The 16,801-nt window shown below is 34.0% G+C and overlaps 1 protein-coding gene across 1 annotated transcript in view; it reads right to left on the reverse strand.

Moving 5' to 3' along the window:
- LOC136032004 (large ribosomal subunit protein uL5) overlaps positions 1 to 15,154 on the reverse strand; it is a 30,564-nt gene extending 15,410 nt beyond the window's left edge. The window contains exons 1-3 of the mRNA XM_065712071.1: positions 14,997 to 15,154; positions 2,518 to 2,640; positions 1,002 to 1,152 (exon numbers count right to left, since the gene is read on the reverse strand). Coding sequence (XP_065568143.1) covers positions 1,002 to 1,152; positions 2,518 to 2,640; positions 14,997 to 15,002 — 280 coding nt within the window. The 5' untranslated portion in view covers positions 15,003 to 15,154. The remainder of the gene's footprint in view (positions 1 to 1,001; positions 1,153 to 2,517; positions 2,641 to 14,996) is intronic.
- Between the last annotated feature and the right edge of the window lie 1,647 nt (positions 15,155 to 16,801).

Raw genomic sequence — 16,801 nt, forward strand, 5'->3', positions numbered from 1 at the left:
AACAAACAAGAGAAAAAAGAAGAAAAAAATAAGACATCACTTGAACTGAGCTACATTCAACACAGCCCAATAAGCCTAAAGTTAAATAATGGAAGAAAATTTTTGATTTTATCTTACTAAATTGCTAGTTGTTTTAGTTGATTGAAGTATTGAAACGACTAATTTTTACCAAGCTTCAATGAGAAAAAAGCAAACCCAAAAGTCAAGTAATACTTACAAAATGTTTAGCAGCTTTTTTATAGTAAAATTGAAACTTAATGAAGCACTAGTTTTCAAAAAAATGCTTTTGACATATATTTATCAAGATAGGAAGATGCCAAAAATTCCCCAAAATAAATTTGCTCCCTATTTCGTAAACATAGAGAAAGTCCAGAACCATTTTAACACGTCCGAAGAGAACCATTGGCTTCAAGAATCCAGAACACCCAAAGGTCCCGAGCTGTAATGGTGCATACAAAATTCTTTCAAAGAGTTCAACCAAAGAAAAAATTCTTAAGGTGGCCATAGATACCATCCTTCTAGACATGATGGAGCTGACAGATAGAAATCCAAAAAACTAGACCTATTTCATGTCACTCTGAAGGATCAAGGTTATTTCCATTTCTTCTATAGCTAAGGCAGTTGATATTGTTATTCATTTGTGTATAAGGGTCAAAGAAAACTTAGACTGTCAGTATTTCACACATTCTATTTATTTTTTATTCAGTGGTCTTAAAACTCTTAGTGGAGCTGTCTTTAAGAATTGTCAAACTGTCTGAAAAGGCTTAACTCCATTACAGCTTAATTTGATCCTGCAGTCAACTATTAAGACGAGTGTGTGGGAGGGAGAGGCATAGAAAACTTGGGGTATTTTCATTTTTTGTTTTGGGTGAAAAAAAGTATTTTGGGATCCTAGTTGTGAAAGGGGGTAGAAAAACTTCCAATCATTTTAATACGATAATGGTTATTTTTTAGATGCTGGGGTTTCAGCACATATGAAATTAATATATACAAAAACAAACCTTTGAGACCACGTTCAAGAATTTCTTCTGCTTTTGCACCACGTACTGTACAATGGACAGCAATTTTTTCATTTCTTCTGATGCCAAAAGATCTGACAGTGTATCGAGCCTTGGAGAAAACAGGGGACTGACCAGTCAACTGTTCTAACACCTAAACAAAATTACTATTCTTAATTCCTATAAGCCAACGGTAAATTGCAAGATGTTTAATAATATTTACAAAATATGGCACTGAAAACAACAGCAATGTTTTTCCCCGTTGTCATTTAAGTCTATTCTAATTCACAACAGTTTCATTGCGTAATTTCAATTCCCTATTTTCTGGCCATTTTAATGCATATTCAGCTCCTCACCAAATAGGAAAAAACACTGACAATCAGGGGACCATTGCTGGAAATTTTAATGCTTGAAAGGTTACTATACCCCTTCCAATTTAACAATAGATATAAGCGGTATTGTACTTAGTGTGGGTCACTCTCAATATATATCGTATTGTTGGGAATGCATAACTGCAGGAAGTAAATCCTTGTCAAAAATCCAGTCCTTGCCCAAAAATTTTACAAAAATCAGTCATGGCTCAAATGCAAAAAAAATTCCAGATCCCATTGCATAACTCTATCTATCACATCCAAATGAGAAACGTAAGTAATTAAAAGTTCATTCTGCTTGAGAAAAATATTTGCTTCAGAAAAACACTAGAAACAAAAAAAAACGGAACCTTATAATCTTTATTTCCTGCTACAGGAAATCTGGTTCTGATGCCCCTTGAAGAGTTGCAGCAACTGTGAGCCATGGGTCACGGTTGCAGAGCAACAAAAGGGATAAATTCTATCAATATCCTTCAGGCACAACAGAACTAATAACTTTTTATCCCTACTAATTTTAATTGTAATACAATAGATGCTTCTTATAACAAGAAGAAAAAGACCTCCTCTTGCAGAGGTTCAATTGAACATGGACACCCAGAACTGTGTATGTGGCTGTCAACAAGACATTATTGAAAAAAAATAATTAGCCCCGTAGTTTAGAGACCCCTCCCCCCTTTGAAGACACTGAAACAAGCAAAGACCATACATGGCACTTCTCTGAGCTTAGCTCTAACCTTCAACCATCTTTTGTTTACATCAATTTTACAATCGTAATTTACTTATTTTATTTTATTAAGGTTTCCCTTTAGAAAAGCCAGAGTATTAATGTAAAGCATATTTACATCTGAAAAAATCGTATTAGCCAAGTATTAGAAGCTAAGATTGTTAGATGCTTGGCTCTTCTGTATAAAAAAAAGAATTGAAACGCTAACGTTTAATTTATTTTTTGGAAAAACATTTATAACGATTTTACTGATCACTGACAAGTTGCAATAAATTGACACATTTTTTATATAATTTCCACACGATCATAAAAAAAAGTTGAAGTTCATTTGTTTCAAAAGCAATTTGAAGTTTTTGACGATTTTAAGCATTACAAACACCTTACATAAATTAATTTGGCCAGGCAAAGAAAGAAATATAATTACCTTTGCAGCACGTGTGAGTCTATCACCAGATTCACCTACACAAATATTCAAGCATAGTTTCCTAATTTTGACATCTCTCATGGGGTTTTTGGACTTATCTTTCTTGATGACTTCTTTTACTTCCTTAAAAAAAAAATATATAAGTATATTCACTGAAACACCAATACCAGGACAAATTAAATTCTCAAGGCATCACCCACTATAAGGATTTTTTAACTTATGTTGAAAATTTTAAATTAGAAATATATATTTTGTTCTATGGATCTAACTGATCTTAACCTCCCCCTTCCCCACAAAAAAAAACAAGGGGCCATAGAAACATAAAAGCCATAAAGAAGAAAAGTATAGACAACTCAAATACAAGACTTATAAATCAAACAAAATGCAACATTAATTAAGATTTACAATAGCATAAAAAAAGTCAGAGGATGCACCTAACAGGTGTAAAATATAGTATAATATTACAGGTATAGTAAAACTAGGAGAACATATCCCAAGTTTACTAGGCAATTAAACATAGTTTCTTTCTATGTTTTGTTCATTTTTGAAAGTTCGAATTAGTGGCTTTTAACCACTTTCAAAGCATGTACTTATTTCTACTGCCACTACTAACATTTTTTTTTTTTTATCCAGAATATTTCATATTTTCTTCTTTTTGTAAACATGGTAATCAAGCATTATAATTTTCCTAATGGGCATTTAGTTGGGTCCACAAAATGTACATTGCATAGCTGCTAAGCACAACCTAAACATTATGGTTATTTTATTAATTTGTTGGATAAAAAAGTTAAACAAGGAAGGTGATTCAGATTTAAAATGTAAAATTACACCTGCAAAAAAAAATATTATGAAAACCACCATCACTACATTGTTTTCCTTTATTTCCTTCCACTTATTCTTGCTACAGCAGTTTCTTTGTCCTTTTTATCAGCTTCAACCTCCTTAAGTAGCTGATGTTAGTATTTTGCTGCAATTGTCTCAGTTTTAGTTTCATCTAGACCTGTATTTAAGAAGTTAATCGGATTCAAAAACCAAGATTTTTTCTAGTCAACTGCAGAAAAAGACCTAAACAGCACATGGATATTTGTCACTGCTAGTAAAATACAACAAAGAATGACTTCAGACCCAGAAATTCGCCTTACATTTGCATACTTTGACTAACCAAATTTGAAGAAGATGAAAATGAATCTAGCACTAAAATTACTTCCAAAAATATATCAGAGCAGGAAAGTATCACTCATGCCATAAAACCTTAATTTTTTTAATTAAGCTTATGTTTTTCAACAGTTGCACTTTTTTTTAATTATCACTAAAGAAAGTGTAGAGGTTATTGCTCATATAAAACTGAGCTTGTAAGTGTGTAGTTTCTTAATTTATTTGATTAAACACATATATAACCAGAGGACAGGGGAAATAAAAATGTTGGCCTAAACATAGACTTTGTTGAGTATGTTAATCTCTCTCCCTGGCTCCTGAAAATTCTGTTTAAATGCCTATCCTATTCATTCCCTATATCATACAGATCTTTATTTCTTGCATTATTCAGTTTTAGGAGTGCAACATGCCTATTTTTTCTACTAAAATGTGTTTGAAAACAGGACACAACTTGGACCATTGTCTCTGGAGCTGCATGAGCCATATCTTCCAAGATACATTAATCATTTTATATTAAATGGGCTATCTTGAAACTATCTAAAATCCAAAAACATAGAAAGGAAGCTACAGTGGTGCCAGGGGGCAAAAAGATGAAAGAGAGGGGCTAATTCCCCTCTGCTTACTTCTTTACCAGATAAATAGAACTATAACTTTCAATTTGCAACTGAATGAGCCTTCTAATTACCATAGTTTACACTGTGGAAAGAGATTAAGGTCCATGCTAGATCCAAAAATTTAACAACCATGCCTTCTATATTATAGTCCTGACAAAAAAATAATAATATATGAAAAAAAATATAAATGTTACTCTCTCAAAAATCTTTTCTGGTATTTAGTATTAAATAAACAAACAAGTTTTTTTTTACGGAAAGTAAGGAGCAGCATTAAAACTTAAAACGAACAAAAACTACTTTGTATATGAAAGGGACTGCTTCCTTGTCAACACCCTGCTCTTTACGCTAAAGTTTGACTCTTTCTCTTAACTCTACTTTTTAAAACAGTAAAAAACTTTGGCGTGTAAGCACTGGTCAAAGTTTGTAACTTGTGGCCCCTCCCATGCTGACTGTGGGGGAGTAAGTCGTCCCAAAAGACATAGTTATAAGGTTTTTCGACTACGCTGAATAAAATGGCTATCTCAAAATTTTGATCCAGTGACTATGGGAAAATAATTGGCGTGGGAGGGGGTCTAGATGCCCTTCGATTTTTTTGGTCACTCAAAAAGGGCACTAGAACTTTTCGTTTCCGTTAGCATGAGCCCTCTCGCAAGATTCTAGGACCACTGGGTTGATACAATCATCCTTGGAAAAAAACATAAAAAAAAAAAAAAAAAAAAAAAAAAAAACACGCATCCGTGATCTTGCCTTCTGGCAAAAAATACAAAATTCCACATTTTTGTACATAGGAGCTTGAAACTTTTACATAAGGATTCTCTGATATGCTGAATCTGAATGTGTGATTTTCGTTAAGATTCTATGACTTTAGAGGTTGTTTCTCCCTATTTTCTAAAATAAGGCAAACTTTCTCAGGCTCATAACTTTTGATGGGTAAGACTAAACTTGATGAAACTTATATATTTAAAATCAGCATTAAAATTTGATTCTTTTGATGTAGCTATTAGTATAAAAATTCCACTTTTTTCAGTTTTTGTTACTATTAAGCCAGGTCGCTCCTTACTACAGTTCATTACCACGAACTGTTTGATAATATCCAGGCAAAGATAAAATTCTAGACGAAGGTATTTTGCTCCATAGAAAAATGGTTGCATAAGGAAAAAACTTTCAAAATCAAATTTAGAGTATAGCTTATGTTGTAAGAAGGTGTCTTTGAGCTCTTATCTCTACTCCTTCCATATTTTTAGGACTTAAACAATTCCACTTAAGATCTGTCTAGAGATCTGTGTAACCTTGAAAAAATTATTTAATTTTGGTTTGACTCTCCTTTTCTTTGACTCCCGGTTTTGAAAACATTAGCAGCGATTTGAACGGGATTTAAGAGCAAGGGCTGACGACCTCTTTGACTGTTGATCAAAATAAGCATGCAAATAGTAAAGAGTCTTTGGGTCAGTGACAAATTCACTATAATGAAGTCTTCTAGAGAATGTATTTTCCTCCACTGCAATGCAATTACATAAAAAGATAATAAATTCTTTTTTTTGTATTAGTAGAAATTGTCAAAAAATATTGCTCTGCTTTGGAACCCCCTAAGCAATCAAACCATCAAATATCAAACCTCAGGCAGCCATTCAAGTAAGTTGTGAACAATGACTGGCGCTAGTTGTGAACATCTAGAGTGGGATACTCCAAAGTCCCGAACCAAACTTTTAGGTCAACACTTGGCAGATGCTTCAAAAGGAGTAATTCTCCTATGCCTGTATTAAGGAATTTAAGGTGATTTAAGGTAAGGTAATCAATATTTTGGCCACATATTTAACACACTACTGGACTGGTATTAGATGACAACTACATTTCTTTGATTCCCTTGATTATTTTTTATTTATTTGTGTAGTCATAAAAGAGGCATGCAGAACATTTTCCAAATGTCTATAAATGGTTTTCTGCTGGCAGAAATGCCAAGAGCTGCAACAAAGCTGACAGATATGACATGGCCATAACTGGTAACAATCATTTAAGGATTTATTTTGTTTTCTAAAATTAACAGAAGTTTTTTCAGTTTATTCAGATTCATCTTCATTCATCATTTTCTTCCCATCTTTACATTTTAAAGAAAAATATCGCTCAATGTTTCAAATCCTGGTGGTCACTAAAACTGTGTATTTCACTTTACTGTCCATAATTGAAATGACCACTTTTTTTCTTTTAGTTTGTCCATAGTGGTATATTTCTAAATTACAATAATTATTCCTTTTAGGTAGTTATGTTACAGGCATAAACTGAAAGTTTGATTCACCTAATTCAACTACTTTATTAGAATGGAATAACCCCTTGTCCAGAATTTTACAGCTACCAAACCATTGTTGTGGTAGCAATGATTATACATAGAAAGAGTGGTATAGACCTAGAATTGAGGCAATTGAGAAAGAAACAGGTTAAGAAAACAATTCTTACTTTATAATACACAGAATAATTGTATTTAGGCATTTTGACTGCAATTCTACTCTACCCCAAGCCCCTAATGTGCAAATATATATCCCAAGTTACATATTCCCCTTGCATCACTCTTGTTTCAACATTTGTACCCATAAATGGAATCAATGCTGTCACAATCAAGAATCAGAAAAACATAGAGAATATATAATTTGGGCTAAATGTTTGCACAATAGAGAGGGGGGATACAGTGGAATTGCAGTCAAAATATGTTGACAACAAAACTATTTAAGAAAACTATTCTTGCCTCATAATATACAGAATAATTGTTGTAACAGATTGTGACTGCTGCTCAACTATAATTTACCCCTAATCCCCCTAACATGCAAATATATAGCCCAGATTATATAAAGGCTTATTTCTTATGTTTTTCCATTTCTTGATTGTTTCACATTGGTTCAATTTGCAGGTATAGGGGAGAGAGGCTAGTTTGAATGATGATGTGATGTGTGTATCACTAAGATCTGTAGGCTCTGATGTGTCCAAAATAGCCCCAACTATAGGGGCTAAAGCAGACAAGTGTAAGGGCTGATCTGAACAGGTGAAGAATAGGCTACTGATTCAAACAGCAATATTTCTGCACGCAAAATACACTTAAACAAATTCTTTTTCAGCTTCTTAAATTCCTCCTACATGTGAAAAGGCAGCATTTCCCTCTTTTCCAACAGAGACCTTCACCAAAACAAAATCTCAGGAACCATAAGTGATTAGTTCACCCTATGACTCACTGTCAATGTAAAACAACTCATTAGTCTTCAACTCCCTCCCCAAGAAACTACTCCTTATATATGCTACTAGTTCTCTTTTCTTGTTTATGGGGTGTCTTTGCTTTCTTTTACTAATTTAAAAACTTTTCATAAAACAAGTTTTCCAAAGAAAAGTAAGGAGCTCCATTAAGCCAAAAATGACCAGAAATAAATTCAAATGATCTCTCAAGCATAAAACTACCACAAATCACCATTAATAAATAAGTGAAACCCAAAATAAACAGAATTCACAAAAAAATAACCAAGTCAAACTCAAAACAAGCTAAAATAAATTACAAGTATGGCTGACAACCCCCATGCCTTCTCAAAACCAGAACATAATTTGCATTATACTGAAAAAAAATGACCATGGAATGTCAGTTTAATATACATGTGCTGATATTTATTCCTTAAAGTTTTGATAATTTTTTGTTTATTAAAGTGCAAATTATGTTCTAGTCTTGAGAAGGAATGGGGTTTGTCAGTGCTAATAAATTTAATTTTAGCTTGTTTTTTTTTTTAGTTAGACTTGGTTATTTATTGTAATTACTGTTTGTTTTGGGTTTCATTTATTTATTGATGGTGATTTGTGGTAGTTTTACACTAGGAAGATTAAACGAATTTATTTCTGCTCATTTTTGGCTTAATGGAGCTCATTACTTTTTTTGAAAAACTTTTTTGTGGAAAAAAAATATTTTGTCTCTTTTTTTATAAGAATCCATAGTTTGCTTGCTATTTGTATGTTGGAAAAACTTTTTCAACAATTCTTAATCTAGACATAAACAGAATTGTTGAATTTAATTTTATACCTCCTCAAGTTGATCAGAAAAATAAAACTTGTTATCATTCCCAATTCATTCTATCTATGCTCTGAGACAACCTGGATACACTTGCACTATTTCATTTATTGAAATTTTAAGAACAGATGCAGTGACAGTAATAGCCCCAAAGTTTCAACTTAACACCCCTAGTTGTTCTAGAGATATTACTGAGGTGTCTTATTGGCAACAATACACACAGTGCTTTTTGATTTAGTTGTAAAGCAACATTTAGTTTTTAAGAATAATTAGTAAATTACATAATTGCAAGGGATTGACATAGCCAATATCCCTAGAGATCCTCCACAACAGTTCAACATCCTCCACAACAAGCCATGTTATTTTCATCTTCACACACCAAACTGTAAGATATTGTTGTTATGACCTTTTGACAATCTGCATACAGACAACATGTTTTGATTTGGTTCCCCTCCATCCCCCTCAAAATTGCTTGAAAATTTCACTTTCAAGCATAGTTGTAACAGCAGTCACAGTAGTATTATTGGTATTACTAGAAGTAGCATTAATTGTAAAAGCAGTTGACAGAGTAGCAGCAGTAGTGTCAACATACCACCTTTTGGTCATTAGAACATCCCTGTCATCAAATCCTAGAAAGTTCCAACTTAACACAATTAGCCATTGCTATGAAATTGTTGATTTGTCGTTTTGATATCCTGCTTGTTCATATACTTCTAGAAATTTTCATCTCAATGCTCACAGTCTTACAAGTAGTTGCAATAGAAGTAATAAATGTAGCAGTGTTATTAGTACTGTGCACATATTGCCTTTTGTCAGATGATCTTTCCCTTTACACATTCTATGGAAGTTCCAACTTCATACCCAAGCCACTTCTTGAGATATACTCTTTTGACAGTGTACATCACAGTATAAATATATTAACATATTTGTGCTGTGATGTACATGCAAATGGTCTCTTTTGATTTAGTTCAATTTTCCTCTCAATATTGTGAATGGAATAGTGTGGTAGTAGTAGGATACAAATATCACCTTTTTGATCATCCCCCTTAACATTTCCTGGAAGTTCCCAATTAGTATACTCAGTCCTTCCTGAGTTATACCATTTTGACAATCTGTATACACAAGTGTTTGATTATGTTCAACAATGTGTTTTGTGTTAATGTATTTTGATTAGTTCAACAATCAACCCAACATTCTATAAAAAGCTCACCTGAATGCCCTTTGTCTTTTTGGAAAGTAAAGTTCAAAATATTTACCTTTCTAAATAACATATACTATATGTAAACAATGAACAAATTCCCCTGAGGACTGTGGGGAGGTTAACATTCCCAAAAACACAATTACTGGATCTTTTGACAATGCTGAACAAAATAACTCTTAAACTTTTGATTGGGTGCATTATGGGGAGTGTTAAGCTTGGGGAGGTGATGGTTACCCTCTATTCACTTTTACATTTTGGGGAAATACAATGCATAGAGGGGGAGATAACTGCTTTGACTCTTGCAAAGGCAACTAGAACTTCTGGTTACCAATCTAATGAGCCCCATCCAAGTTTGTATAGCCACCCTTTCTATAAAAAAAAACCTTATATGCCCCAGGACATCTAATTACAACACTTACCCCAAGGGCTCTGGGGGGGGGGTGTCATCCTCAGACATCTCTAGACCTTTCAACTATGCTGACAAAAATGACTATCTTACATGGGAGTAGCCCTGTCATGTTTTCTAATGCCACATAGCTGACATACAACAATAAACTTTTGATATATTCTCACCATTTCAGGTAACTGTATTATAGCCACTGCCTCACACTCTAGTCATATAGCCTGTGGTTCAGCTCTGTAAGTCAGATATTGAGAGGAAATCTGACTCAGAAAATATGTCTGTGTTAAATGGCCATATTCCTATCTTAATGAACACTGTGTTTATGTTCTGAGGACTCAACTTTTGCATAAATAGTACTTTTGAAAGTTGTGCAACTTTATACCCAGATATCCTTTGGACACAATTTTTTGGAAGCCAGAGATCATAAGACTCTTTAACAGTCCATTTCACAGGACTATAAATTGACATGTCCAGTGGTTGGAGGCAATGAGAATAGTAGAGTGGGATTGTGAGAACATGGTTCCCTTTTTTCCTTGCAAGAACTGATAGTTTGAATTAAAACATGGCTTTAGATAAAATGAGAGAGTGTGGTTGACTGTGGTAACATAGAAAAAAGCTGGGATGCATTTAAGACAGCAGTCCTAGCTGCAGAAAACAAACATACCCAGGAATACTGGTTGCCCCTGCCAAAAACACTCACCTTCATACCCAAAGAAGTCATAAGGGCTAGAAGGAAGAAGAAAAAAGCATGGACCAAATACATAAAATGCAGAAGTGATAACCACTATGACATGTTCAAGAAATGCAGAAACATTCTAGGAAATTTGATCTGGGAGATCATAGAAAACCATGAGAAGGCAATTACAGCTGATGCACAGCAGAAATCAAAGGGGTTCTAGCACCATGTCTCAGCAGCTAATACCTCTAGACATGATATCCCAGACCTCATGAAAGAGGATGACACAAACACCTCAGAGGCTAAAGAAAAAGCAGATTTGCTCAACTTAAGCTTTGGTACAAATTTCTACACCCTCCACCCACTTCACCAGAGCAACCAATCAGAGAACCAATGTACATGACAACTATAAGTATAGAAAATGTTTTGAAAAGGCTGGATGCAAATAAAGCTGCTGGGCCAGATAACCTGCAACCCTGACTATTAAAAGAAGCAGCTGAACAAATTGCTGAACCAGTAGCAGTGATGTTTGGGATGTCACTCACTTCCAAAGTGCACTCAAGTGACTAGAAACAGGCCAACATCAAGTCCATCTTCAAGAAAAGACCAAGCAAGTAATTATTACCCACAAAGTCTCACTTCTATTGTATGCAAGGTCCTTGGAGCATCATAAATGATGCTCTGCTCTCTCAACTTGATTTAATCAGGCACTTTCAAAAAGTCAGCATAGTTTCTGTAAAGGTCAGTCAGTTGACACAAATATCATTAAATCATATGACTTTGTGGTCAGACTCTAGGATGATGACCTTCTAGTGGATGTCATATTACTTGATCAAGCTTCTGATAAAGTATAGCATCAACTTCTTTGCCTCAAAATGGAAGCATACAAGGTGCATGAGGATATAGTTACCTGGATTGAAACCTTTCTTACAAGAAGAACTCAAGAGGGTAGCAGTTTATGTTGCCACTGGTAGAACTGTTTGTTCTGATGAAATCCCTGTTGTTAGTTTAGTCCTACAGGGCATATCCTAGGGCCCACATTGTTCAGCATATATATTAACAACTGTACAGCACACCTGAAAAACCCACTGACACTATATGCTGACAGTTACAATTAGTTCCAATCACTCAACAATGCAAGAAGATTTATATCAACTATCTACATGGTCATCTGTGTAGGGTTTGCAGTTCAACATGTCAAAATGCCAAGTCCTACATCTTGAACATGACAACCCTAGACAACCATATTAGAGATAACCTACTTGAAGCTATAAGTGAGGAGAAGGACCTGGGGGTTATTGTTGATGATGAACTCTAGTCCCACAGCCACACACAAGCTCAAGTCTCTAAAGCAAACCAAGCCCTGAGGCTCATAAAACAAAATTTTACCACCAGGAAGCTGTGTGTAGTCTAGATGCCACACAAAACTATTGCACATCAACACCCAGAATTTGGAATGACCCTAGCATCTCCCCATTATACAATGGATGTTAAAACAGGGTCTCCAAAGATGAGCAACAAAGCTCATACCAGCTTTGCAAGAAAAGCCATACAAAGAATACCTTCTGTCCCTTAAACTCCCCACCCTAGTGTACTGAAGGAAGGGAGATGCAATCAGCACTTGCAAACTGCTAGAAAACAACATCTAAGTCAAGTTTCCTCCTTATCCCTTGCAAGTACAACAAGAGGCCACACAAAGAAGCTACAAGTCTCCTGTTGCCATTGACATGAGTGCCAGCAATTCTTTGTATGCACTATTCCTCACTAGAACAGGCTCTCTGAAGCCACCATCCAGTCCCAAACCATAGATGCATTCAAGAAAGGAGTTTTATCAGGACTGGGCCAATGCAGGGTATAGACTAACCTAGGATGCCAAACCATAGCCATGTCACACCACCAGCAATATGTGGCACAGGAGGCTCATCCCCACCTTATCTTGCTGAACATGTGATTTAAGGCATCATTTTATTGTTAAGCAGCATTGAGACAGGACTAAAGTTATATTGGCTTGCTTGTGAAAATGTTGAATAGACAAGTAATAATTCTCTGTCATTCAACCACTTTGATGGGCAAGACCAACAGATCCAGGGGACTGTCTCAAAATATCCTTTCAGGCAAAGCATCCTAGTATCCAGTTCTGACCTTAAGTAGCAACATATGAAACAAACAACATGTAATTGTAAAAATTTTCACTTTGTTTGGTCAGTGAGGGGTGAAACCAGATGTTTACAATTTCTTTGTAATAGCCCCAAGACACTGTTTTGTATCACCCCAGATAGACAAAAGAAAAATAAACAGCAACTATGATCTAGCCAGTTAGCCAATAAACATGAGAATAACTCCACAGAGAATACAAATAGAAGTCTATATACAAGCAAGGATAGACATTTATAGCTGTTTCAATTAAATAAAAAAATATGTTACCAACCTGTTATGTTCTAATTTCCACCAAGAGCTAAAAAAAAAAAACTTTCAAGGTTGTTAAAAGTAAATCAGCCTTCAAACTGATTTGAAACTTATGGTAAAATTCTAGACAAGCTACTTTTCGCTATCTTGGAAAGTGGTTATGTTAGGAAGATAAACCTTTCAGAGATGGATCTAAAGACTAAAGTATATCCCAGGAATGTATTTTGAAGTACACTCCTCCCTCTAGAGGGCACTGACCTATGATGCCCACTAAAAATCAGTTTTGTAAAAGTGAACCCTAGCAAAATATATTGCCTACTTAAATGAAGTACAAAAAAAGTAATTTTGGCTTTAAAACTTTGCTCATTCCCAATTTATGAAGTTTTAAAGATATGCAATTATATTTCCTACATTTAGAAGAAACCCACTTATATGTCTTAACATCTTACTCAAATAATAGGAATTGCAATTTCAGAACTAAAACCAGAGATAAAGTAACTGAAAACTGAAAATTAATGCATATGTTCCTTTTTTCAAAAGTAGGCAAAATTTCTAAGACACAAAAATCAGAAAACATATAACATAGAAGCTTGGCAACATCTTCCTGAAGTATATTTTGGAAAGGGGCTAGGTTAGGAAAAATGAAACTTCTAGAGATAGTTCTACAGACTAAAGTTTGGCCTGGGAAAGTATTTTTTGAAGTATATACCTCTATTCATTTTCCCTCTAGAGGGCCCTGACATTTAAAATCTTGGCATTATAAAAAGTGAGACCTGTCAAGTACCAACTTTTTAAGACTTGAAAATCAGAAGAGGATTAACATGGAAGCTTGGCAATACTTTGCCAGAGCATGTGTTTAGCACTGGATTCATTACTGAAAGGTTAAATTATAGCAGTTCATATAACTGACTTATCAATAAAGTAAATATACAATTTGATGCCTCTTTTTATGTTCTTTATAAATATTATAATCACTTCTACTGTGAATTCAAATTTAAGCACTTTTTGAGCTCTTAATAATGACAAATTTTCTAAAAATTGTGACAGTTCATATGACTGACTTGCCAATAAAGTGAAAATACCACTCAATGCCTTTTTTATGTTCTTTACAAATACAATAATTGCTTCTACTGCAAATTCAAATTTAAGCACTTTTAGAGCTCTAAAAATGACAAATTTTCAACTAAAATATGACTTATCATTCAATTTCTACAAAATAATAGTACATTTTCTTAGCACTACTAATATTTTCAAAAAAATAATGCTACATTTTATCAGTTCTAATATTATTAATAATAAGGTTAGTTTTGGTTAGGTTGAGTTAAAAAGTGCTTAAATTTGAATTATGGGCAGTTACAGGCAGCACTCTCTTAGGGTGTAGTTAGTTAATAGTGTGTGATTTTTTTTTTGTTAATAAACAAATGAAATTGAATCTACAGTAGAAGTGATTACTATATTCATAAAGAATGAAAGGGCATCATATGGCATGTTTACTTTATTGGTAAGCCAGTTATATGAACTGCTATAATTTTACCATAGTTTCATTTTCCTGACATAGGCTAACTCCTTTGAAAGATAGAAAAAAGTAGCGAACTAGAATTTTACCAGTGACTTACAACAAATTCAGAGTATATATACAACTTAGGGTAGGCTATATATTTGAACATTAGGAAGGATGGGGGTCAAGTTGATTTCCAATACAAGCAAATACTACTTTTCAATTCAGGTTCTACGGGTATGTCTATTTCATAGCTTTCTCATTAGTGAGTGAATCAGAAAATATACTGCTATTACCCATTTGATAGCCTATTATAGTATTCACTTCTCAGAAGTAGTTCATGTACAATCAGAACATAGTTTTTAAGCAGTTAGTAGCAACTTTGGTTAAAACCAACCTTGGGCAGACATAATGCCTAATAAGTGAGCAAATCGTAGTTGATATTTCTATCCAAGATCTACACCACAAATTTGCGATGGAACAAGATACTCACAGCCATAATAATTTTTATATTCCCAGGAATTTTGCTATTGTGAAGAAAACGGATTCACGATCACGTATTGTAAAAAAAATGAAATCTCTAAACAAGCATATTTTTCGTTAAATGGCCAAATGAAAAACCGGCAGAAGTTCTGTTTTCATTTCTAAGAAAATAACAGAAAGTTAATTGGTCAGTAAAGCTACTAGAGAACTTTTTTCCCATCAAAGTACAGGAAAACGGTATCTTCAGTTGGTTAGTTTACTGATTTTTTCACTTGTAAAAGTCAAAATAAAAAAAAAATGCTTTAGCTAGTAGTGGAAACGGAACTGAAAAACGAAATTATAAATGAAAAATTATAGTAGATTAAAAAGAAAAATATGGTTACTTATTTTCATTTTTCGATTGACCCATGTAGATATTAAGCATGGACCTGTTTATTAAGTTTCAATGTGAAAGTGGTAGAGAAAAAGATTTCATCTGATATTGTAGTATTGTAAATGTTACTTTGTCAATGTTGTAAAAGGGATTGGCTTTGTATGTGAACTACGTTTGACCCATGGTTTTAGCAATGATCTTTGTATGTAATGAGTGATATATAGGCGGGAAAAAACAACCCTACTATAGAGGAAGACAGTCTGCTCTTTTTAGATTGAAGCTGATAAGATTTAATAGCTGCTGAATTGAAAGTGTTTGCAGCTAATGGTGACCTTCTGAGAAGGAAGAAAATTATTGATATTGAAAGTAGTCTTAACTGACTTTGCTGTCAAGAGGAGACTCAAATCTGTCAGATCAGATCAGTTAGTAGTTCCCAGCAAATCTGGTCGAAGTGGTAAAAATCATATTAGGCTACCTGTAATTCAGTAAAATGACTATTATTCATTGTAAAATGACTAAATTTGTTTGAAGTGTTCAATTCAATTATAAACCAACATCATAGTCCAGGTGTCATGTATTGAAAATGTGACACCTCCATGATACATCTTTTTCACGCAATCTGAAAGCACTTTCTAGTCATATTAAAGCCGCTGATTAGGAGTGCAGCCCTTTTTTAAGCTCAACGTAATTGATTAAAAACACAAGCATGTTAAAGTTATTTAAAAACAAAATGAGTAAAAAAGATAAAATAAAAGAGGGTCTTGACTGTTATCAGTTGATTATTTCTGGGCAAGTTAAATTTAAAATAAATTTATAAAAGTAACTGATTCAGAAATCGTTTATAATCTTGAAGAGAAGTAGATTGTGATTAAAACTAGCTGAGGCCTCGATAAAACAAAAAGAACAAAATGCAGTGCAACTTACTTAGTTCGGTATGGTATAGATCTTTAACAAAGAAGCTATCCAGTCAAAGAACCATATAGTATCTAATATACATAATAAAATAAAGATGTCATTAGATAATTATATAAAAAATGACTATCACCATCATAATCTAACACAACATCCTTGCTATGGAGCAAGCTACAATTTTTTATTCCTTCACAACCACAAGGAGACCTACCCACATCTGTACAGATGGACGAAATCTTTTGCAACGAAAGTGGTCACGAGGCAAGGAACTAATCAATGGTATCTTGCCCAACTGAAGCTACATTTGAAGCATCACTTTTTATTTTCTTGGTTAAATTGGCCGTATCTTCCAATGATCCCTCTTCAAGTTTCCAATCAGAAATATCGTTCTTACCTTACTCAAACAGTGCAGCTAATCTAAAGAGATGAGCAATGCAGCTAATCACGATTTTTCCACAAAATAAACTGGAATTATATTGTTTCGAAGGACTGTGCATACAGCTCTGGATTTTAGTGCTAAAGTAGTAAAA

The sequence above is a fragment of the Artemia franciscana genome, chromosome 10 (genome assembly GCF_032884065.1).
Source record: "Artemia franciscana chromosome 10, ASM3288406v1, whole genome shotgun sequence".
In the NCBI taxonomy this organism is placed as follows: domain Eukaryota; kingdom Metazoa; phylum Arthropoda; class Branchiopoda; order Anostraca; family Artemiidae; genus Artemia; species Artemia franciscana.